Source organism: Rhinolophus ferrumequinum, chromosome 3, assembly GCF_004115265.2.
Source record: "Rhinolophus ferrumequinum isolate MPI-CBG mRhiFer1 chromosome 3, mRhiFer1_v1.p, whole genome shotgun sequence".
Taxonomy (NCBI): Eukaryota; Metazoa; Chordata; class Mammalia; order Chiroptera; family Rhinolophidae; genus Rhinolophus; species Rhinolophus ferrumequinum.
The window spans coordinates 3,444,030-3,468,686 of NC_046286.1; the positions used below are offsets into that span (position 1 = coordinate 3,444,030).

Genomic DNA, 24,657 nt, shown 5'->3' on the forward strand with positions numbered 1-24,657 from the left:
TGCCATGAAAAGAATTTGGGCTCTGGCATCAGGCAGACCTTCCCAGCCACCTTCTAGCTGTCTGACCTTGCACAAGTTATGTAGTTTGAATCCCAGTTTCCTTCTCTGTGAAATGGGTATGATTACACTTACCTTGCAGGTTGGTTGTAAGGAAGAAATAAAATAATGCGTGGTAGCAGAATAATGCTTTTCTTTCTTCTTTCTCTGTACTTAGGCTTGTGATACAGGGCAATGGCAGATGTCACCTCCAAGACCCTTCTTCTTTTGGCTTTGAATTCCCCAAAGCTTGAAGCACTCTTGACATTATGCTACACGTCTCAGACATGATACTAGAGAAAGCGGGGGGATGTCTTTGAGAGGTAGGAAGGCAAGACAGAGATTGTCCCACACTGTGGAGGGCATAGCGGTCTGTGAGTCATAAGAGAACCCTGTTCTCTTGCAGCACCCAAAGCAAGTGGGGAAGAAAGCTGTCTGTGTGGTACAGCTTTGCAGTCCTATCCCAAAGCAGTGGGGACTACTTCTCATCAAAGTTTCCTTTGCCCCAAGCTTGTTGCAGAAGCCACAGAACAGCCACTCTGAAAGGACCGTCCAGGTTAAGACCTAGGCATCTGGGGGTATCATTCCGGACAGATGCAGGAAGACAGAAGGGGCTGTCCAGTGTTTCTGCACAGCCATGAAAGAGGGAAGCCCCAATTATAATTGAGGTTGAATTTACTACTGGTCTCATGGAGGTAGGAGGTAGGTTTTGAGTCCAGTTTAAGATGCCTTATAGAAATTTACTACTTCTTGCTCTTTGTGCACTGTTTTCTTGATTTTGTGGGCCAAGAGTCAAATCCACTACATATGAAAAGCATTTACCACAAAGCCTGGGACATTCTTTGTATTCAGTAAACAACAGTCAGTGTTACTAAAACCAGCTACAGCACGGTGCAAGCAGGTTTTGAAGCAAGTGAAATGGAATTAAGTAGAATTCTACAAATGTCTTAATGTTCCAGTCAGTATGTTCCAGACAATAGGACAGGTGTTGGAAATGTAAGACACAGACTTTCCTTGGCCTAGAGGAACGGCACAGGAAGATACATACACAGTTAACTCTGACACATGGCAGAGTGTGGCACGTAGTAGTGAGAGAATGGGCAGAGTATCAGGGGCTGGGATAGCGGAGGCTTCACAGAAGCCATATAATCTGGACCGGGCGCAAAACAGGTAAAGCTTTGATTGGTTGACAGAGGAAGGCAGGTTCAGCACCAAGAATAGTATTGCAAGGCAGAGAGGAGTAAACATTTATTGACTATTTTTAGGGGAGGTTTTGGGAATAAAGTAGATTGGGGGCAGTTGGAGAAGCATCTTCACCCTGTAGGTAATGAAACACCTGAAGGAATTTAAAGCTGGAGAAAGAGAAAAAGAAAATATCCTATAAGCATCCAGAGGGAAAAAACAACAGACCTCATGCAAGTTTCAGGACTCTGAATATCTTTTGGCTTTCAAAAATAACACTGGAAACTAAGAGAGTATCAAAAAAGGCCTTAAAAATTCTGATGAAAATTATCCCCAACCTTAAATTTTATACCCAATGAAGTGATCATTCAAATGTGAGAGTAGAATAAATACGTTTTCTGACATATGCAAAGCATTAATGTTTACTTCATATGAACTCTTTCTCAGGAAGCTAAAAGAGGAGTGCCTCTCTAAAATAAGGCAGTAGACCACAAAAGGGTCATTACTGAATGTAAGAAACAGGAGGACAGGCAAATCCTGACAAGGATGATGATGACAGCTGTGTCACTGAGGGCAACTAATTCAGGTCACAGCAGTCTTCTCTGTTAAGAATGAGTTTTACTCAACGATAAAATTGACAGAATACCTTGTGTGTCTGATTGTATTTGAGAATGAATTTTGGGTTAATAAATTTGTGATTCATTAATGATAGGTACATACAAAACCAAGCAAAGAGAAAACATGACAATTATTAACTCCAGGGAAAACAAAAAGTTGTCTAGGAAAGGAAGAGCAAGCATGGTTTACCCTGTGGTTTGGCTGTGAATCATAGCCTTTCCATGATCATAAACATTGGACACCAACCTAGCCAAAATATCAATATAACTATGTTAAAGGAAGGGGATTTGAGAAGGGAGCATGTGTGTAGTGTGAGGATAAAGAATTAAATCCTCCTCTTCCCTAGTGGGAAGTAAAGAGACAAAGCCTAAAGCTGCAAAATCAAACTCATGCTGTAGCAACACAAACATGTAGACATGTGTGGGGGGGTCAATACTAATAGAATTGGTTTTAAACAGTTGAAAGTTATTACCTCTGGGGGTGAAGACGTGGTAGTAGAGGGGGCTGGAGACTGGAATTGGTTTTTTTTAGCAAATCTTACAGAAGTACAAGCATATTTGACGCTTTAAACTACATGTGTAGCATAACTTTGCTAAAAATTAAAAGAGAGTGTGGCCAGGAAGAGGAGGTCTGGAGGCAGCCCAGGCAGCACTGAGCGTGTTCTGGGAGGCGCTCTTGGGGTGGGGAAGTTGGGCTATAGAACAGAGAGGGGATTTGATATCTCATTATATGGGAGAGATGACATGTTCATTATTTGTGGTGGTGGTGGGGGAACCCTGCAAAGAGGAAGAGTTTGAAGTACAGAAGAGGAAGTACCTACTAAGTGTCTATTCTAAAAGAGAGTAACAGGAGCCAGATCAAGAACGCAAGAGGACAATTTTTTTAACGAGAGACTATTTACTCTGAGACTGGAAGTGGAAAAAAATGTGAGTATGAGGGCAGAAACATAAATCTAAAATATTTGAAATTGTTCCTAGAAGTTCCACTGACTTCTGGGTAATATATACCTAGTGAAAAAAGCACACTTCTGGTCAAAAGAAGACAATTTAATGACTTTATTAAACATTAGGCCAGAGATCAGAAAAATGCCTCTCACAGGATGCATTAAGTTAACTTTTAAGCAGAAAGTCAGCAGAGATCAGGGCACGTTACAGACAGACATATCTTGTGGTGTCTTCTGAGACCCAACCTGTTCTTCTTTCTCTGAGAACGACCCGACCCCTCGCTTCAGAGGTGGGCGCTCAGCAGCCATGTTTGTGCTGTGGGAGATTTTCCCCCTGGTCACGGAACATTGGACCGGGATGGACACCTGTCCAAGTTTGACCAGTCATTTATTTTTCCAAGAATTTAAGTTGTGAGTGGGAGACGTAGTCTCAGTGGGTGTCTAGAGCTGAGGTAATATACAAACTCAGGAGTTGCAGGGTGGGCATGTTAGCTGAAAAGGACAGTCCACACACAGAGAGCAATGTGGCTAACAAATCTAGGACGCAGAGAGATCTGGAGAACACAGACCATATGGCCCAAAGAGAGAGCAAGAGGGACTGCTCTAGGTGCTGCTGGATTTTCTGTTCTGAGTTCTGTTCCCTGTGAGGCCTGGCTAAAACCCGCCCTTGGTTTCTGGGCACAACTCCTCTGTCTTTATTGTAAATACCCTCTCTGCCTTTGGCTGTGATCATCCTAAGAGGGTTTCTGTTACTGGAAACAAAACCCTGAGTAGGAGGATCCTCCCCACTTTCATGAGTCTTGATTTCTCCCAACTTATTCTCTCTTGGGAAGTCCACAGAGTCCCTGTAATCTCTTGGTATCTTTCTTTTCCAGGACCAAATGCTCACAATTCAAATCCCCATCTTGCTCCTACTTACTTGTAGCTTGCTGGACTTTTATGCCCTAAAAGACCCAGGCAGCTTCTCCAGAAAGCCTCCTGGACCACCGAAGACCCCAGGGATCCCCTCTTCCAAAGACTGCCAGTCACACCACACTGTCAGTGGGTCCCAGTTACCAGACCACAGACTGGGCCCAGAATAGCTACATCAGCATGATCTGGAACTTATCAAAAATCACAGACTCACTGCTCCACTCCTCCCAATCCTGAGATTCTAATTTAGTAGATCCAGGTGAAGCCTGTGCTTTTTAAACTGCCGACACCCAAGTGATTCTTTTATGTTCATTCTGGTTTGAAAACCACTAATCTATACCACTCACTTGACATAAACTAGTTAGTGTGGTTTCTATTTCTCTGTGTGTATTTTTAATTCTGTTCACAGTAAACCAAAATCTTCCATGCCACGTAGTTAGAGAGCGTTCAAGTGGCTCTCTCTTAGATCTCCCCTCTCACCAGATTCCTTGCTGATCTACTCTGCTACCCTACTTACTGATACAATTGACCCCAGGTTGAGGAAGTAGCCATCTTATCAAGCCTCAGACCACTCTTGCCATGCATAGGGAATGTAGAAAAAAGAAGATGACATCATAGATTATAGCTAGAAACCAATGGCCTCTTCATTACAGAGTAAATCTGGACAAAAGTAGAATTCTCATGAACCTTTCCTCTCCAGTGCCCTCAGAACTGTTTTTGTTTGCAGGGACTTATAATGAACAAGATACTCTGCATCTCTTTCAGGAAAAATCTGAATTCAGAAGGCAAATTTCTTGAAGTCCTTGTGAAGTAGCCCATTCTTAAGTAACACACAGCGGAGTTGATGAGTCAAATGGAGGAAGACATAGCTGGATCAGCCTAAGGATAACTGCCAATCCCCAGTACCGGGTGGTCATCACCCAGAATCCCCTCTTCCAAGTCCCAGCATCTCTTATACCCTGGGTGAATCGGCCAAGAACTGGTACAAGTGCAAACACCACTAATGAATTTACTGCTGCTAGCCAGAGCTTTGGGTAAAGCAAGAAAGTGTGTTTGTGTGTGTGTGTGTGTGTGTGTGTGTGTGTGTGTGTGTGTGTTGAGGGTGAGAAGGATTGCTACTACAAGTGCCCTACAAGTCCTGCCATGAGTACCGAGGCCAAAAAGGAGGAGAGCTATAAGACAGAGGTTGATCCCATTCAAAGTCAGCACAGTGGGGACGAAATTAGTAGACCATGGCACTGAGCATGCAAGAGCTGCCAGCAAGGAATCCATAGGATGTCTCCCACAATCCATTTCTCTCAGAAGGGTCAGTACCTAAAGGAGCAAAAACCATATGACCATGGTTGTTGGGATCCTATCTCTGACTGCCACCTCCCCCAACCTCACCCCCTCACCTCACCCCTGCTCTTCTATTCCCTGCCCACCACTTGTCTATGTCTCCTTCTCTGCCCCATTAACTCCCTACAGAATTTCAGATTTTCCACCCTCATCCTGTCCAGAGTCATCACTTTCCTCCCCAGCGCCCGGGGCCTCTGCACCTGGGGGTGCTGGACAAGCATGTGCCTGTGATGATGAGAACGGTGCCCACGAGGGAGCCCACCACGCCGATGGCCAGGCCCGCAGCACAGACCAGAGTCTCTGTGGTGTCGGGCAGCAGGGAAGGTACCTGGGGCTCTGGGAGAGAAAGGAAGGTCAAAGGGTGCAGAAACGGGATTCTAGAGTACAGGGAACACGGCATGAGGAGTGGGCTGGGAGGGGGCTCCATACCCCAGTGCCTGAGGAGCGGCTCGTCCAGGCCCCAGTGTTCCACCCGGCAGTCATAGACGTCGTCTGCTGAGGGCACGAAGGTCAGGTAGTGGAACTTGCGGAACAGATGGTCGGGCTGGGAATAGAAGCTGGTCTGCGCCACCCCCTCGGTGACTGTTTGACCATTGCGCAGCCAGGTGATATTGATCACAGGGGGGAAGATGTTGTCCACGATGCAGATGAGGATGTTGGGCTGGCCCAGCTCCACTCGAGACTTGGGGAGTACGGTCACCCTTGGAGGCACTAGGAGACATGAGGCCCTGAGTCCCAAAGGATCATCCCTACAGCTGGGCCTTAGAGGCCTGGGACTGAGGGAGCTTTCCTCCTGCTTAGCCATGTGCGGGCAGGTAACCTCGGGCAGGAGTGGGGGACAGAGGGCGAAAAGACGGAGCATGGCAATGGGGGCACCCGGGGCTCCTATAACTGACAGGACCCTGAAGGGGAGTCCAGGTGGGGAGTTCCTTCCTCAGGAAGGAATGGGGGTTGAACGGGTCTGGAAAGATCTAGAGCCTCCTGGGAAAGAAAGGGCTGAGCACCACAGTCGCATGTTCTGAGAGCGGTGTGCCAGAGCCGACAGGGCCTGGGAGGTGGGGAAGAGGCTTCTCTGGGCCTCCCCTGCCTGACTGAGGGGTGTGGGGTCAGAGGAAGGGCCAGGAACCTACTGTTGACGGCTCTGGTGCGGTTGGAGCGTTCCACGAGGACGTCCAGATGAGCTTTAATCACCGCAATGCTGGCCAGCCCACCCTGCGGGTCAAAGTGGGTGAAGTCGCCAAACTCAGGCAGACGCCACACAGCCTCCCTCTTCTTCAGCTCCACAGAGAACAGCTGTTCCCCGTCAAACTCGTGGGTGAACTGACCCGAGGCACCATAGGACTGGTAGAAAGCTGGTCCGTAGGAACCCATGTGGTCAGCTGTGTCGGGTGAGTTCAGGACCCGGGAGAAAGAAGAAAATACGTCAGTCTCAGCCACAGCACGTGCTGTTGAGTCTGAACCTGTGCCACATCCTGGGTTCTGAGGGGCACAGAGTCCAGTTCTGACCTGAGCTGGTCCTTGGAGAGTGGAAGGGCTGCTGGGGGGTGGAAGGGAGAGGACAGAGGGAAACAGGCATATGCCCAACACACCAGCCAACAATATAGGTGAGGCCTGGCACATCAGTCTGGGAAGAGGAGAGGCTGCCTACAATCGTGTCCGGGATTCCCAAGTTTAGATCTTGGCTATAGTCATCTGCTCTAAGTGTGCTTCAGGCCCTGTGTGTGAGATGGGCGTGGAGGGCGCAGGGTGAGGAGAAAAATAAGGATAGGAGTATAAGATGGAGCTTGGGGCACAGAGATGCAGAGTGGATGGATGTGAGGGAAAACGGGTGATGGCTGGTAGGAGTAAGATTTGTGACACAGAGGGGCAGCCAGATGGCTCAGCTGGTTAGAGCGTGAGCTCTCAACAACAAGGCTGCCAGTTCAATTCCCGCATGGGATGGTGGGCTGCACCCCCAGCAACAAAGATTGAAAACAGCAACTGGACTTGGAGCTGAGCTGCGCCCTCCACAACTAGATTGAAGGACAACGACTTGGAGCTCATGGGCCCTGGAGAAGCACGCTGTTTCCCAGTATTCCCCAATAAAAAATTAAAATTAAAAAAAAAAAGATTTGTGACACAGAGACCAAAGGGATAGAAGAAGGTGACCCGAGGGATGGCCCCAGGTATTGCCGAGAACACTGGAAAGGACATAATTGAGGGTTCGTGTCCCAGCTCTTCTATCTCACAGCATTATGATTCAATGTGCCTCTTCCCATAACTGCAGCTCAGTTTTCTGGAAATTAGGGGTTAGGTTTTCATTGGTAAAATTCCTTTTGTATTCTAGGAAATTGTTTGTTCAGTCGTGGTTGAAGGACTACTGTGTGCCCAGCCCGACGCCAGGCCCCCAGGAAATACAGACGAACCACACACAAGGAGCTCACGTCTGGGGCAGGATAACGACAGGTGAATTGGTAACTAGTGACATGGTGATAAATACCGCAAGAGAACTGGACTTGAATGGGTGCACTCCAAGCCGGGAAATGGCAGAGAAATCAGGATGCTGGGAGGCAGTAGGATGGAGGGTTGGGTTTCAGAAAGGAGAAGGGAATTGGGGAGGTAGCTGAACCTGAAAGAGCCTGAGCAAGACACTGGCATGGCTGGGCTAAGCTGTACCTGTATTCTAGGTCCAGGACAGACATGAGAGGTGAGAGGGTTGGGGATCTCTTGGTAAAGGAAGTTGCCCATAAACCAGAGGGAGAGGAGAAGTTCATGCTTTGTACCATCGCTTACGTAAGCTGACACCCCAAATCTCTCCTCACCCAGTCACCACAGCACTCACCCTTGATGGCCCCAGCTTCCTGGGGGCTCAGGAGGGTCATCAAGGTGTGGAGTCCCAGGACCAGCCCCTCACTGAGGACCATTGCCCTCTGATAGTCTTGATAGGTCGGTGTTGGGGGTAAAGGAACAGGAAGAGGTAAAGAGGAAGAAAACAGATCTAGGATGGGGGAGACCCCTGCTGTATTCAGCCAATCAGAGAAATCCTCTGAGGTAATATAGCTGTTGCTGGGCAAAGAAGTAAAGAGCCTGGGTGAGAAGATGGGAGGATTCACTAGGCCCATGTACACCAGGGAGGCTCCCTCCACAGGAGAGTCAAAAGAAAGTTTCTTTGTTGGGGAATAGGAGGGGCTTAGATCGACAGTTATCCATCCTCCAAAGGAGGCACCCTCTGAAGGGGGAGAAAAGGCCCCCAGACACCACACAGCTGAGCTCGAACAAATCCTCTCAACCTTGATCCGTGGTGTAGAGACTCACTCTCCCTGTAAGTTTCTGCAGACAAGTTTGGGGTTAAAAATAGAAATTTTAGCAGGACACTTGAAACTGGAAACAGTGGATATTCAGTAGAATAAAAATCCTTTAAACCTTTAAATCACTTTAGAAAATATTACTTTATTTCATTATGTGAGAAAAAAATGTGTTAATTGTTGCAGATGTTTAGTCTAAAGAAGAGCTGTAAGGAGCTCCAGTGGGCTGTTCAGAGGAGGGCAGAGGGTACCGTGTACCCTCCACTTGTCCCCCAGCTTCCCTGGGCACCCTTTACGCTGCCTGGAGCCTGACCCGAATCATCACCCTTGCCTTAGGCTTCTGGTTGGGCTCAGCCAGTAGGAGGCACTGGCAGAATTTTGTCCAATATAAAAAGTATGTATCTAGTTAACTGTCCATTCAGGTAGAAAGAAGTTTACCCAAATATCTGAAGACCATTTGTCAAAGATCATGAAATAAATGATTTTCAACTTGGAAGGAATCTAAGAAATCATCCGAGACGTGGTTCCAAACCTGGCTGCACAAGCGAATCACCTGTAGAGTTTGTTAAAAATATAGATTCCTGGGTCCCATCCTGACCTGAGTTAAATCAGCCTTTCCGACGGTAGGGCCAGGGGACCTGTGTGTTTAGCATTCTCCCTAGGTGAATCTTGGACTCATTCCTGGCAAAACAAGCAAACAAACAAGCAAACTTCTCTGATGCTCTGTCCTCGGTGAATAAGGGATCCCTGCACTGAGTGAAGCAGATCGTGATCATGGCTTCTGACTTTAAGTTAACCAAATTACAACCTGTAACAGACTTGGGTGGCACCATTTATGGGAACTCTAACTTTAGGACTTTCTGTTTCCATCCCCAACACAGCACATAGCGGGTGCTCAATAGATATTTGTACCAGAACAAATGGTCCTGCTCTGGTTGGGTCCCTCACCACCTTTCTCCTTTGGGGTGGGAGCTGGAGCCACACGACAATGACATAATAGATCTGTAAATCATGGAAAGCTCACAATAGAGAATGTTGCTTGTTTAGTAACAGTTGGGTATTGAGTGTTTTTATTTCAGAATACTTGGGGATTTTTTTAAATGTATGGGTTTTTTTTTTTGCTATGAACTTCTAATTTGGTTGTATTATAATCCAAGAATCTTATCAGTATGATGCAGCTTAGAAATTTATTGAGACTTGCTTTATAGTTTGGAATGTGGCCAATATTTGTAAATACTTCACATGTGCTCTAAATGTTGGATGGAGAATTTTATAAATATTTCTTGGATCAAGTGTGTAGATTTTTTCATTCTAATCTATCATATCTTTCCTTATATTTGGACTGACCTGTAAATAACTAAGAGTAGTGTATTTAAATCTCCACTTATGACTGTAGATTTTTCTATTTGTTTCTATTTTTTCAATCAATTGTTGCCCGCTATGCTAGTAGGTGCTTGCTTTTTGACATTATCATAGTCTCAGTGAGTTGAGCCTTTTCCCATTTGTACTGATAGTCTTGCTGTCTTAAAGTCTGTTCTGTCTGATATTAATACAGCTACACAGCTTTCTTTTTGTTAGTATTTGTTTGATATATGCACTTCTATGCACCGGTGCTTTACACGTAGCTGTTGTAAATATTGTGAAGATAGATTTTGGTTTTGATTCAATCGGACAATCCCTGTGTTCAATCCATGTATTAGTCAAAGTGAGCGAACTTGCTTCTGCAACAGATAAACACTGAAACCTCATGTTTTGACAAACCACAGGTTTATTTTTCACCTATGTGCAGCTCAAGGCAGGCTGTACACCCTCTGTAGTTCTTCTCCAGAAGGTGACTCATGAACCCAGCCTAGCTTCATCTTGCATCTCCACTACTGAAAAGAACTTTGCTTCCAGCTTTGCAGACAGAAGAGAGAGCCTAGGGACGGCACATCTGTTCTTATGGCTTTGGACCAGAAACTACATGCCATCTCTGCTCCCATTCCATTGGCAAGAATCAAACCATGTCCCTGCCCAAGTTGAGAAAATGTAGTTTAGTTGTGTATTCAGGAAAATGTGATAGTTTGGTGACCATGTGGCACCATCTTTGCCCCATCCAAACTATATTTATTTTGATTATTGATATATTTGGACTCGTTTCTAATGCCTTATTTATTTCAATACTTCTGTTTTTTTACGTTTCCTTTTTCATCATTTAAAAAAAATTTTTTTTTTTATTGGGGAATATTAGGGAACAGTGTGTTTTTTCCAGGACCCATTTGCTCCAAATGAAGTCATTGTTTTCAATCTAGTTGTGGAGGGCGCAGCTCACTGGCCCATGTGGGAATCAAACTCGTGACCTTGGTGTTATGAGCACTGCACTCTAACCAGAGAAAACCAGCCACCCCCCCGCCCCCGTCTTCATTTTTAAAAAAGTGTTTCTATACCTTTCCTATCTTTTCTCTAACCGGATAAGAACCTTAGTATGCTTTCAAATCCATTTATATATTTTTCTTTCTTTACCAGTGTTTGATCAACTTATTTCCAATATCTTTTGACACCTCCTGAAATTTTTTCTCTTATTGGAATACTTTGTCCAAAATTATTTTAAATGTGGGTATTTGTATGACCAACCTTCTGAAGCTTTGTGTGCTTGAGAAAAAAATTATTATACCATGACTTTTGAATAAAGTTTAGCTGTATATTAAATTCTAAGTTTGAAGTTTTCTCTCTTTAACATTTTAAATAATACCATCCGAATGTCTTTTTGCATCCAGTGTTGCAGTTAGGAAATCTGATGTCAGTCTTGCTTTCTGGAATCTTTCAGAATTTTCTCATTGTTTTGGTATTTTTAAATTTTATTTTATTGTATCTAAAACGAGTTTTTCCTTCTCTTGGTGAGGGCATTATGGGTCCTCTGTATCTTTTAATTCTGGAAATTCATCTTTTGTATTTCTATAACTCTTTCTCCTATTTTTTCCTCTATGAAATTCATATTATACATATTTGGGCACTTCTCTCCATGTCTTTTGAATTTTCTTCTCTATATTCAACTGTTTTATTTTTCAATTGCAGTTGACATTCAATATTATATCAATTTCAGGTATACAGCATAGTGGTTAGACTTCTATAACATTTATGAAATGATCCCCCTGATTAGTCTAGTACCCACTTGGCACCATACATAGTTATTACCTTATTATTGACTATATTCTTTATGCTGCACTTTTCATCCCCATGACTATCTTGCACCTGCCAATTTGTGCTTATTAATCCCTTCATCTTTTTCACCCAGTCCCCCAACTCTCCTCCCATCTGGCAACCATCAGTTTGTTCTCTGTATCTATGAGTTTGTTTCTGTTTTGTTTGTTCATTTATTTTGTTTTTTAGATTCCACATGTCAGTGAAATCATATGGTATTTGTCTTTGTCTGACTTTATATCAATTTCTTTATCCTTCCATCTTTTATTCTAGGAGAGTTCTTCAGTGTAGCCCTCCAACTTACTGTTTTTCAGTTGTATCTATCCCACTATTTATTCCCATTAATGTTGTTTTATTTTGACTATCATATTTTTTACACCTCAAAATTCTGTATAGATTTCCCTATATTCCCTATGTTTTTTCATATTATAATAGCTTCTCCTACTTTTTAAGTGCATTTTCAAGCTCATTTTAAGTGGCTGGCTCTATATTTTCTAATACTCCTTCTTTAAGGACACACATGTGCCTGTTCGTTGTTTTTTTGAGGTGGTGGTGCTCTTTACAGGGAGGGAGTAATTATTGTGGCCTGTGAGTGTCCATCTGTGTCAGTATCATGAATGTAAAGAGAGGAAAGGTCCAGAGGCCTAGGACAGCCTGAAACCACAGTTACTACCCTTTTGGTGTCACCTTACCAAGTGACACTTCAGGTCAAGGCTTTAGACCTCTGTCTTCTGGAAAGAAACTGAAAAATGTTAAGCTAAAATCATTCATCCTTTGTATCTGTAGATAGTTCGAAATTTACACATTAATACTCGTGTGAAAAAAAGTATCTTTTAAAAAATACATAACTGGTTTCATTACACTCTGGAGTAAAAATTCCAAATGGTGGTAGGAAAACCCCTAAATTCGCCATTTAAAAGTACAGATGTACCTCTTCTTGTTTAAAGGAAATATTATTGAAAAAACTCATCTCTCTTTGGGAAAGGCCAGGTTCCTGTTTCTCAACATCTACGCCAACACTTGTTTTCTGCTTTTTGGTACGAGTCATCCTAATGGGCTTGAAGTGGTAATTCATTGTGGTTTGGATAAGCCCTGCCCTAGTGATTAGTGATGCTGAGCATCTTTTCATGTCCTTATTGAATATTTCTATACCTTTTTTAGAGAAATGATTATTCAAGTTCTTAGCCCATTTTTTAATTGAATTGTTTTTGTTGTTGTTATTGTTGTTGAGTTGTAGTTCACTATACGAAGTCAGACAATTAAGTTTGCGAACTCATCCTAGAAAAAGTGCTACATACCTCATAGCCGAATATCATGCGGTCCCCTTCGAAGTACTCCCCTTGGGAAGCTATGCACTGATGCCAGCGCCTAGTCGACCCTTCAAAGCAATTTTGGAACTCTTTTTCTGGAATGGCCATCAGAGTCGTCGTCATATTATCCTTGAGGTCCTTAATGTCATCAATATGTCTTCCTTTCAATATTTCTTTTATCTTCGGGTAAAGAAAGAAGTCATTGGGGGCCAGATCAGGTGAGTTGGAAGGGTGTTCCGATACAGTTATTTGTTTACTGGCTAAAAACTCCCTCACAGACAGTGCTGTGTGAGCTGGTACATTGTCGTGATGCAAGAGTGACGAATTGTTAGTGAAAAGTTCATGTCATCTCACTTTTTCACACAGCCTTTTCAGCACTTCCAATTAGTAAACTTGGCTACTGTTTGTCCAGTTGGTACAAATTCATAATGAATAATCCCTCTGATATCAAAAAAAGATTAGCAACATTGTTGCAACAAGATCGTGAACTTAATTGTCAAAACTCGTATATTCTGAATTTTAATCCCCTCTCAGATATATGATTTTAAAATATTTTCTCTCATTTGGTGAGTTGACTTTTTACTCTGTTGATAGTATTCTTTGATAAACAAAAGCTTTTAATTTTGATGAAGTCTGATTCATCCATTTCTTCTTTTGTTTACCTGTGTATTGATGCTATACCCAAAAAAATAATTTCAAATTTAATATCTTGAACCTTTTTCCTGTTTTTTCCTAAGAGTTCTATAGATTTTATTCCTACATTTAAATCTTTGGGTTAACTTTTGTGTTAGGTAAGGGCCCAACTTCATTCTTTTGGACCTGGACATCCAGTTTTCTCAGCATAATTTATTGAAAAATTGTCCTTTCCCCCATTGAATAGTCTTGACATTCTTGTTGAAAATCATTTGACCATATAGGCAGGAGCTTATTTGGGGGTACTCTATTTTACTTTATTCGTCTATGTATCTGTCCTTATGCCAGTACCACACTGTTTCAATTACTGTAGCTTTGTAGTAAATGTTCAAATGAGAAAGCCTTCTAACTTTTTTTTCTTTTTCAAGATTGTTTTAGCAATTTGGGGTCCTTTGAGATTTCATATGAATTTTAGGATGGATACTTTTATTTCTGAAGAAAACATCATTAGGATTTTGATAGGGATTGCACTGAATTTGTAGATTGCTTTGGATAGTATTGACATTTTAATAATATTAAGTCTTCCAATGAATTAACATGGAATGTCTGTATTTATTTATATCTTCTTTAATTTCTCTCACAATGTTTTGTAGTTTTCATGCACACAGCATTCACCTCCTTGGTTAATTCCTAAGTTATTTTTTTAATGCTTTTATATATGAAACTGTTTTTTTTTGTTTTTTTTGTTTTTTTGTATCATGATGCCACTTTATTAGTTAAGCCCAAAATGTGTTAGATTTCCAATATGAAACTGGTTTTTTAATTTTTTTGTATTGTTTACTGTTAGTGTATAGAAACACAATTGATTCTGTATATTGAATGTGTATCTTGCTACTTTGCTGAATTCATTTATTCATTCTAACAAGTTGAGTGTATTTGTGTGTGTGTGTGTGTGTAATCTTTATGGTTTTCTACTTATAAGACTATCATCTGTGAGCAGAGCTCATTTTACTTCTTCCTTTCCAATTTGGATGCCTTTTATTTCTTTTTCTTGCTTAATTGCTCTGGCTAGAATTTCTAATACTATTTTGAATAGATGTGCCAAATACAGGCATCTTTGTCTTCTTCCTGAATTATAGTAAAAGCTTTCTGTCTTTCACCATTAACTGTGATGTCAGCTGTGGATTTTTCATATATGGCTTTTCTTATGTTGAGGTAGTTTCCTTCTACTCCTAGTTTGCTAAGTGCTTTTACCATTAAACAGTGTTGGATTTTGTCAAATGCTTTTTCTGTATCTATTGAAATGATCATTTGGATTTTTTCCTTCATTCTCTTAATGTGGTATATAACATTGATCCATTTTCATATGTTGACCTCATTTAGCGTACAATGGTTTTAACATGCTACTAGATTCAGTTTGCTAGTATTTTGTTGATTTTTGCATCAATGTTTATAAGGATATTGGTCTGTAGTTTTCTTTTCTTGTAGAGTCTTTTCTTTGTCTGACTTTAGTATCAGGGCAATGCTAGCTTCATAGAATGAGTTAGGATATGTTCTCTCCTTTTCAATTCTTTGGAAGAATCTGAGGAGGGGTGGTATGTGTTCTTTAATGGTTAGTAGAATTCACCAGTGAAGCCATCAGCCCCAGGTCTTTTCTTTGTCAGAAGGTTTTTGATTACTGATTCAATCTTCTTATTAGTTACAGGTCTACTCAGATTTTCTATTTCTTGTTTATTCAGTCTTGATAGGTTTTGTGTTTCTAGGAATTCGTCCATTCCATCTAGGTTATCCAATTTTTCAGTTATCCGATTATTCACAGTACTCTCTTTTAATCCTTTTTACTTCTGTGGAATCAGTAGTAGTGTCCCTTCCCCATTTCTAACTTTAGTAATTTGAATCTATTCCTTTTGTCCTTAGTCAAGCTATGTAATTGTTTCTCAATTTTGTTAATCTTTTCAAAGAACCAATGTTTTGTTTCATTTATTTTCACTATTATTTCTCTATTCTCTGTTTTATTTATCGCTGCTGTAATCTTTATCATTTCCTTTCATCGACTAGTTTTGGGTTTAATTCTCCTTTTGCTAGTTCTTAAAGTTGTAAAGTAGGTAATTGATTTGAGGTCTTCTTTTTTGATATAGCATTTACAGCTATAATTCTCCCCCTTAGCATTGTTTTCACTGCATCCTGTTAGAGTATTAGGGTGGATTGAGATTTGTAAGAAGAATGAGATGAGAATGTGTAGGTACATAGATGGGATTGAGGGTGGGTTGTAAGAAAGCCAAGGAAGGAGTAACTAAGGGAAAGACCTCTTCTTTGTGCTGCCTCCCTATGAGTAATTTAATATGAGGGCTTCTAGGATCATATGTTTATTACTCAGAAGGTTTCTTAACTTCCTAGTTCAAATTTTTATACCCAACACAGTGAGAAGAAGGGCTATAAACTAGGCATTCTTATTTTTCCAGTAACTTCTACCTTCTCTTTCATGGATCTTTCTTCTTTTAGACTCCTCCACACCCCCTTCTAGAATACACCTAAGATATACTGTCTTCATTTTGCTTCCTCAATTTCCAGGAGTAACAGCTGTTAAATCTCCTGAGTGCAGCCCGTCACACCCCAAGGCCCTATTCTATTGGGACCATTTGCTAGAATAAGAGGGAGAACTTGCAGTTGTTAATCACACATAGGTGTTGGGAACTATCTAGCAGGGCAGCTCAGTTGTGGAGCCTGTGTCTTCAGAATCCTGGGAATTGGAGAGAGATACAGCTGGGAAAAGAGGAAGCTATAGCAGTGTTTGGATGATACTGAATAATATCCAGCAGGAAGGGTGGGGAGGCAGTGCCAGGATCCCATAAGAAAAGCTGTTCTGTGGGATAATGGACAGTGGTGACATTTGTCAAGAACCCCAGACATGGGGTAAACAGAGAGCAAAGGGAGCATGTAATGGGGTGGAGGGGCAAGAGGTGGATTGAGATTTGTAAGAATGAGATAAGAATGTGTAGGTGTGTAGAGAGATGAGGGTAGTTACCAGCACACCATGCACAGCACAAATGTCCAATAAGAACTTGCTAGCAGAGGAGCTAGAGTCATGGGAGGATGTGGGAAGAGTAGGCAGGGCAGATTCGACAATTCCTTTCATATTCTTCCAACTCCACCCCCAACCTCAAACAGGACAGAAGAGAAAAGGCCTGAAAGGGCAGGGTTTGGCCTAAGTGGGAGGGCGACAGCCCTAGCGAGCACGAGGTGAGGCAGCAGATGGTCTTGAAGAAACCAGACCTATGGAGATGACACCCTTTTAGCTCTGACACTTTTAAATGAGCTTTCCTGAATGGGGTTCCTCCTTCACCACACTCACTACCCCAGAGTTTTCAGGCCACACTCCCAACTACCCCACCACCACCTGGGCAGGTGCAGAAAATGATTGTGGATTTGAGTCTTTGTCTACCTACTCTTTTGTCATTCTTATCTCCCAAGTAAATAAAACCACTAGGAAAAATGGGAGGTGGGAAGATTTAACCTGCAAACAGTCAACAAAAACTTCAGCCATTAAGGTCTGGTCCAGGTGGCAACTGCTCTTGAGATTTTCGTGTGGCCCGTGGGCTACACTGGTCCATCTCTCCTATAAGTTTCTTTAGCATTTTGCACATATGAAAACAGGTCACATATTGAAAGGGGGAAGGGAACTACGATGTACTGAGCAGTGCTAGATGACAGAATGCTACATATTTTATACATGTCAACTTACCTAATTCTCAGTTAGTTCGTCAAGGTAAACAGTGTTATTACTAGTTTACATGTCAAGAAATGGAAACTTAGAAAGGTTCTTCCTGCTCAAGGTCACAGAGCTACTAAGTAGTAGGGCTAGGACTTGAGCCCATAGTTGTAACATGCCTCTATTATATCCCCTTATAAATATTTTTTTTTAAATATTCTGTTCTGAATAAGAGACAACTTCACCTGGATCAATAGTTTTCAAACTATTTTGGGTAACCCAGAATTGCTTCAGGGGTTCCACAAATAGTATAAAATTTTTCATATACAAAAAAAAAGATTTTAAATTGCCCGAAGAACTCATTTATCACAGTCTACTTTGCAGTAAAATTCCATTTAAAAATGATAAATATTGCCCCCAAAAGTTTCAAAATTATTTTTCTAAACTGACAAATGTTCCCTCATTGATAAATGTGGAGGAGAAACAAGGACTGATTGATTAAAAACACAGGAAACACATTCTAAACTAGAGCAGCTGGGTGGAGAGAGGCATGTGGGTGGCAGAATGAGAAAGACTTCTGGACTGAAGGGGCTGTGGGCTCAGGGTACTGGGGCACAAGACACCAGGAGAGGAGGCAGCTCAGTATATCTGAGCCAAGAAGTGGGATCTGCCCTTAGCAATGACACTGGACTAAAGGCTTTGATGGTGGCCCCTTAGGTTACCCTGCCCTTTCTCCCCTGTCGTCTGCCTCCAGCTGCGCAGATTCTAGTACGCAGTGAGGCAGGACAGAAGTAACCAGATGAACCGAAGGTATTCTGGCCATCACTACAATGACAGACATAGCAGTCAGATTACCCCTAAAACAGCCCCCTTCTTGCTCCTCAAACCTCCTTCCTATTTTCTTTTACCCTCAGGAAGGTTCTCCTATAATTAGGACTGGAACTGCAGCACATCTTCATCTGGGGATTTACACTTCTCATGTTTGGCTTCACCCCTTCCCAGCTCTCCTCATCCTCCCCCTGACATGGTGAAAAACAGGTGAGCACCCTACTTAAAAACACATTTGCAGCCCACCACACTTGTAATTAAATGATATCTCAGCAGTTTCGTGATACATTAGATCTACTGTTTACATTTGAGGTATTCTTTCTAATGAGGTAACAGAGATGGCTATATAAAAAACACATGTAATAAACATTTTAGAGTTCCCTCTTATGTTCCAACTTCATTTTATTTATCGGTTCATTCAATCACTAATGTACAAATATTTACTAAGCACTATGTTAGACAGTCAATAAGAAAAAAAGACCATAGGTGTATAACTTGATAATTAACTTGAAGAGAATGAAACAGATATGCAAAACAATCACACCACCTTGATTCCCTGATATGACCAAGAACAGATCAGGCCCAGAGAGACAAGGACAGAAGCAAACAGAAATGTGCTAATTCATTGTCACTTCTGTGTAGACGGCACCTGCCAGAACTTTGTTGGTGGCAATCCCTAGGAAGAGCAGTGTGATAAAGGCTGCCTCTTTTTTTTTTTTTTTTTGGTAATAAACCTTTAACTTTTTTTATTTTATTTAATTGAGGAATATTGGGGAACAGTGTGATTCTCCAGGGCCCATCAGCTCCAAGTCGTCGTCCTTCAGTCTAGTTGTGGAGGGCGCAGCTCAGCTCCAAGTCCAGTTGCCGTTTTCAATCTTTAGTTGCAGGGGGCGAGCCCACCGTCCCATGTGGGAATTGAACCGGCAAACTTGTTGTTGAGAGCTCGTGCTCTAACCAACTGAGCCATCTGGCTGCCCCTCTGGAAGCTCAGCAGCAGCTCCTTGTCTTCAATCTAGTTGTGGAGGGCGCAGCTCACTGGCCCATGTGGGAATCGAACCAGAAACTCTATTGTTCAGAGCTCACTCTCTAACTAACTGAGCCATCTGACTGCCCAAGGATGCCTCATTGTTATATGAAAAATGACATCATCAGTGCCTCCAGGAACATGGCATCCACCTCCACAGGTCTCTGGAGGTTGTGATGACTTTCATTGATCAAGGTACATTCCATACATTTTGAACTCAAGTCTCACTACATTCATGTTTAAAAAGTGAAAAGATACATTAGCTTTCAAGCAAGGAAGCCTTTCTTATACCAAGCTTTAAGAAATTTATTTCCACATTTCTAGTAACACAACACAACAAAATTGAGGTATATTCAAGATGTAATACTGGCACAGAAGAGAGAGCACCTAACTGGGGAAAAAAGAGAAATAAGGGAAAGTTTCATGGAGGAGATGACATTTGAGCCAAGAGTGTCACCAAGATGCCAAGGGCAGGAAGGGAGTCAGAACAGCACCACTCTCCATTTCCCCAGCTCCTTCTGTCCCAGCTGTGCCTCTGACTGAAGCCTGTCCCTGCTGGTGACATTCTACTCCTCCCCCAGGCCCCACCTGAAACATCACCTCCCTCTGAAGCCTTCCTGTCCCACCACCTCCAGCTGCCAGCAGAACTGGTTGCTTTCTCAACATCGCGTTCTAAAAGATCACTGAATCGCCACGTAGCATCGAGTCACATTTTGTATATTTATGTATATGTGTGCATGTTTGTTTATTTACTTACTAACTTCTTTTCCCTGTGAATGGCCTTTCTATTATTCAAAGCTGGGAAGGACTTCAGAAATCTGTTACTTAAATCCCCTTCTTTCAGAGGTGAGAACATGGAGACTTAGAAACTTTCTATGATCTGCCGACAATTCCCCTAACTCGCTGTTAAAAGCGATGGTATTTAAAGTTCCAGCCTTGAAGTAGCAAATATGAGGGAGGGTAATTAGAACCTTATACATTAGATACAACATATCTCTCAATAAATGCGAGACGGAGACACAGGGCAAGCTGGACGCACACAAAGCCCAGCTGACAGGTCCGGCGGCCCTAAGACCACGCGGCGCGGGGTCAGGGCTCTCAGGCCCTCAGTGCCGGGCGCCGGGGGTTGGAGTCCTGGCGGGGGCGCACCACAGAGCCGGGGAGCGGATGGGATGGGCCGCGGCGGGAGGACGCGGGACTGTAGCTGCTGCTCTGCTTGGCCCCCTGGGGAGCTCGGAGGCTGTGCGGGTCCCCTGAGAGAGCATGGCAGAGACTTTTTCAGTGCCAGGCATCTAACGGGACGCAGCGCCGGTCGCACAGACATCTACAACCGAGAGGAGTTCCTGAGCTTGGAAAGCGACCTTGGGGGCACCGGCGGCGACCGCAGTGGGGCTGCCCATAGCCAAGGACCGGAAAGGGCAGAAAAGCAGGTCCTGGAGCGGCCGCCGTGTGCAGACACAACCATGAGCTGAACGAAGGCTTAGTGTTGAAAGCGCCCAGGTGAGGGCTGCAGGCTGGGGCTCACGGACAGCCGCAGGGGCCCGGCCCAGAGAGCAGGGGCGACCGGGCCCACCTAACCGCCTGCAAGCTGTCTCATGGAGAGGAAGGGGGTCTTTGAGGCTGGAGATTGCTGGGGGAGGGAGCGAGTCCGAGGACCAGAACGAATCTGAGCATGAAATGAGATGAGATCGGCAGGAGTATATCAGGTCTGGCCACTGCCTGGATGTAGGGGTGAAGGGGTAACTTCCAGGTGTGTACTGTGGGAGACGGAGCAGGCACTGGAAAGGAGAAACACTTGGAAGGGGGCAGCGTTTGGGTTTCAGCTGCTTGAGGGACGACGCCATTGGCCTGTCAGATGGACAGTTACAATAAAGGGCCCGGAGCTGAGGAGAAGGCTCTGGGTTAGAGGACATCCAGTGAGAAGAGAGCGGAGAGCGCAAAGCACTGACTCCTAGGAACGTGGACAATTGTGATGCTGGCTAAAGAGAAAAGCCTGTAAAGGTTCCAGAAAGTAAAGAGAGGGCATTAGGAGCATCAGGCAGAAAAGTGTCAGACAAGCTGAGGTTGAGCAAAGCCGTGAACCTTATCACAGAGACAAGGCCCCTGTCACAGAAACAAAGGAAAGGGTGAGGGGTGGGAGAAGGGACAGGCTGTGGGAGCTCACATTTTTTGTTTCTTACTTTCTTGCAAAGTGGAAGGCAAGGTCATCTGCGGCGAGTGAGACGGTGGACAAAGTGGGTAGGAGTTAAGAGCGACATGTATTTCGGCAGTTGCTAAGGTGAGACGAATGCCCAAGGACAAGACATAGGAGTGGCAAAATTGTCATCGGGGTCACCAAGACTTTGTAAGGTCACAGATCTACATGGCATCATCTTCTCTAGCAGTAATCAGCGGCCAGACTGCAGAGAGCCCTGGATGCCATCCTAAGGAACTTGGGCGTATCTTCTCGGCCAACTGGTCCCAGACCAGCTCTGCTCTCCAAAATCTCCTGGGAGCTTCTTTAAAGTACAAATTCCCCAGAATCACTACCCAGAGATTCAGATTCGGTGGGTAGTGAGGTCTGGAAATCTATATTTTCATTATTATATTATTTATTTATTTTTAAATTAATTTTTATTAAATTTATTGAAAAAACAAATTTATTGGCGTGACATTGGTTAGTAAAATTATATAGGTTTCAAGTGTACAATTCTATAATCCATCATCTATATATCGCATTGTGTGTTCACCACCCAGAGTCAGTTCTCCTTTTTAACAATGGGGAAAGCTTGTGTTAATACACAATTTTTAGAGTAGGGAAACTAGAAGCACACATGTCATGGAATATATGGTATGTTTAGCGAACAGTATTAATAATTAATGTATTATTAGTACTAATAATTAATGGAATTCTAAGTGTTAAGGCCTTATAAAGGAGGATGTAAGGATATTTGGCTTTGCTGATGAAGTCAAGACAAACTGAAGTTATGAACTAGAACTCATACAGAGGAAGGGTGAAAAACAGTCTGCAAGGAGAAGTGAGAATGATTTGCATTATTTTTATCACAGGAAGTGAGTTAAACCAAGACTATAGTGAGCGTTTTATCACCAACGTCCAGGAAGGTGCGGTGCACATATATCAGACCCATATAAGAAAATACCGTCTGGTTGGCTTGGAAATGGACCCAAGCTTCTTAGTGCCTCTTTCTCCCTTGTGTTCTCCAAGCAGCTTTGCAGGACCTCACAAGTGCCGACTCATTTCCACTTGCAGCACCAAGTGTCTACCTGGTGGTCATTAGGGGGTATTCCAAAGGTCTATTCTGTCTGACATTTCTGTGTACTTGAGGTCCGTTCAGGTAAGTCTTCTAAGTGTGCTTTGTGTGGAACCTATGGCTGTGGCAGTTTTCAGCCAGTATGGCCAAGAGAGCCACAAGGACCAGCCCTGCCACTCCCATTCGGATCTAATTCTCCACCGTGTAAGCTTGGTTCATGGTATCTGTGACCACAAGCTCCAGGGCATCACTGGGGGCTGACCACACATAAGGGCTGCCACCGTGCTAACCATAGCACCTGTAGTTCCCTGAGAAGCTGAGGTTCACAGGACCCAGAGTGAAATTGCCTTGGTGTTCCCCATTTTGGTGCTGTGGCAAGGCAGCTGCTCTTTCTTTGGTCAGTAAAAATCTATCAAGTGGGATGTGTGCTGAACCACACTGGAGGGAAATATTCTCTCCGCTCATCACCACAAGGCCCTGATGAGTGGAGAGGAAGGATTTGTCATTCAAGCCTGTCACCACCAGCTCCAGGGCTTCACTATGCTTTGACCAGCTGAGTGTTTTCCTGTGTCGGCACTGATAACGCCCTGCAGTGTTTGTATCCATGTGCTTAATGATGAATTCGGCTACCTTCTGAAATCCCCATCTCCTCGCCACCACTTTGGATGTGGAGATTTGCAGGATCTCCTGTTGATACAGGTAAGACTCAGGTATTCCACAGCACTGAATCTTCACAGACTCATTCCAGGGCATCACAGAACTGGGCACAGCAGATGTCTTAGGAATGGGACATTCCCCTTCCAGTGCCTGAATCTTCTGGATCAGACAGGGCACGAGACAGGGGAGGGAGCTATCTCTGGGGGCCATAATTCTGACACAGCCTCAGTCCAGTGTGCCTCTTGTTAGTACACATTAGCACATGACAGACTCTTGCAAGACATTAAGATCCACAGGAAGCATGCGGTCAAAACCTAATGTCAGAAATTGTCTACATGTATTGCCCCACAAGGGTTGGTTCATGGAAATCTATATTTTTAATTAGCTCCCTGGTGATTCCCATTTAGCCAGGTAAGTGTTGGCAGACCCTGAACTTGTTTTACTCCCAGCTTTATTGAGGTACAATTGATGAATAGGAGTTATACGTATTTAAGGTGTACAACTCAACATTTTGATATATGTATACATTGTGAAATGAGTGCCACAATCAAGGTAATCCATCACTTCACATAGCAACCATTTTCTTTCTGTGTGTGTGTGTGCATGGCGAGAACACTTAAGATCTACCCTCTTAACAAATTTCAAGTATTGTTCACTATAATCACCATGCTGTACAGAGATCTGCAGAAATTACTCATCTTACATAACTGAAACTTTGTACCCTTTGCCAGTATCTCCCCATTTCCACCGCCCCCTAGCCTCTAGTAACCACTATTCTACTCTTTGTTTATGTGAATTTGACTATCTTAGATTCCATAGATAAGTGAGATGATGCAGTATTTGTCTTTCTGTGTCTGGCTTATTTCACGTAGCATAATGTCCTCCAGGTTCATCCATGTTATCACAAATAGCAGGATTTCCTTCTTTTAAAGGCTGGATAATATTCTATTGTGTATGTGTATATCACATTTTCTTTATCCATTTATCCATCAATGAGCATTTATGTTGTTTTTGTGTCTTGGCTATCGTGAATAATGCTACAATGAACATGGAAGTCTAGACAGCTCTTCAAAAATTCAGACTTCATTTCCTTTGGATGTATTCTAAGAAGTGGGATTGCTGGATCATATGGCAGGTCTATTTTTAATTTTTTAGGAACTTTCATACCATTTTCCATAGTGGCTGCACCAATTTCCATTCTCACCGATAATGTACAAAGATTCCCTTTTCTCTACATTCTCACCAACACTTATCTTGTGTATTTTGATACTATTATGACCAGTGTGACGTGATCTCTCTTCTCATTGTGGTTTTAATTTACATTTCCCTGACGATTAATGATGTGGAACAACTTTTCACATACTTACTGGTCAGAAATGTCTACAAGCCCTTTGCCCATTTTATCATCAAGAGACTTGTACTTTTGCTGCTGAGTTGTATGAGTTCCTTATATATTTTGGATATTAACCCCTTATCAGATATGTGGTTTGCAAATATTTTCTCCCATTTCTTGTATTGCCTTTTTAACTCTGTTGTCTGTTCCCTTTGCTGTGAAAAGCTTTTTAATGTGATACAATCCAATATCTCTATTTTTTGCTTTTGTTGCCTGTGCTTTTGTTGTCATATAAAAAAAATTTGCCAAAACCAATGTCAAGGAAGTTTTCCCCTATGTATTCTTCAAGGAATTTTATGGTTTCAGAACTTACGTTTAAGTATTTAATCCATTTTAGTTCCATTTTTAGAAAATTTGAA

At 42.9% G+C, this 24,657-nt stretch overlaps 1 protein-coding gene and 1 pseudogene across 1 annotated transcript; both read right to left on the reverse strand.

Moving 5' to 3' along the window:
* Positions 1 to 4,606: 4,606 nt before the first annotated feature.
* On the reverse strand, positions 4,607 to 7,976 carry LOC117015119 (HLA class II histocompatibility antigen, DO alpha chain). Its single transcript, XM_033093505.1, has 5 exons — positions 7,851 to 7,976; positions 6,160 to 6,408; positions 5,459 to 5,740; positions 5,230 to 5,365; positions 4,607 to 5,005 (listed from the first exon to the last, which is right to left on the reverse strand). The coding sequence occupies exons 1-5, from the start codon at positions 7,930 to 7,932 to the stop codon at positions 4,999 to 5,001; spliced, it is 756 nt and encodes a 251-aa protein (XP_032949396.1). The 5' UTR covers positions 7,933 to 7,976; the 3' UTR covers positions 4,607 to 4,998.
* A 14,365-nt stretch (positions 7,977 to 22,341) lies between these two features.
* LOC117018636 (immunoglobulin alpha Fc receptor-like) lies at positions 22,342 to 23,115 on the reverse strand (annotated as a pseudogene).
* Between the last annotated feature and the right edge of the window lie 1,542 nt (positions 23,116 to 24,657).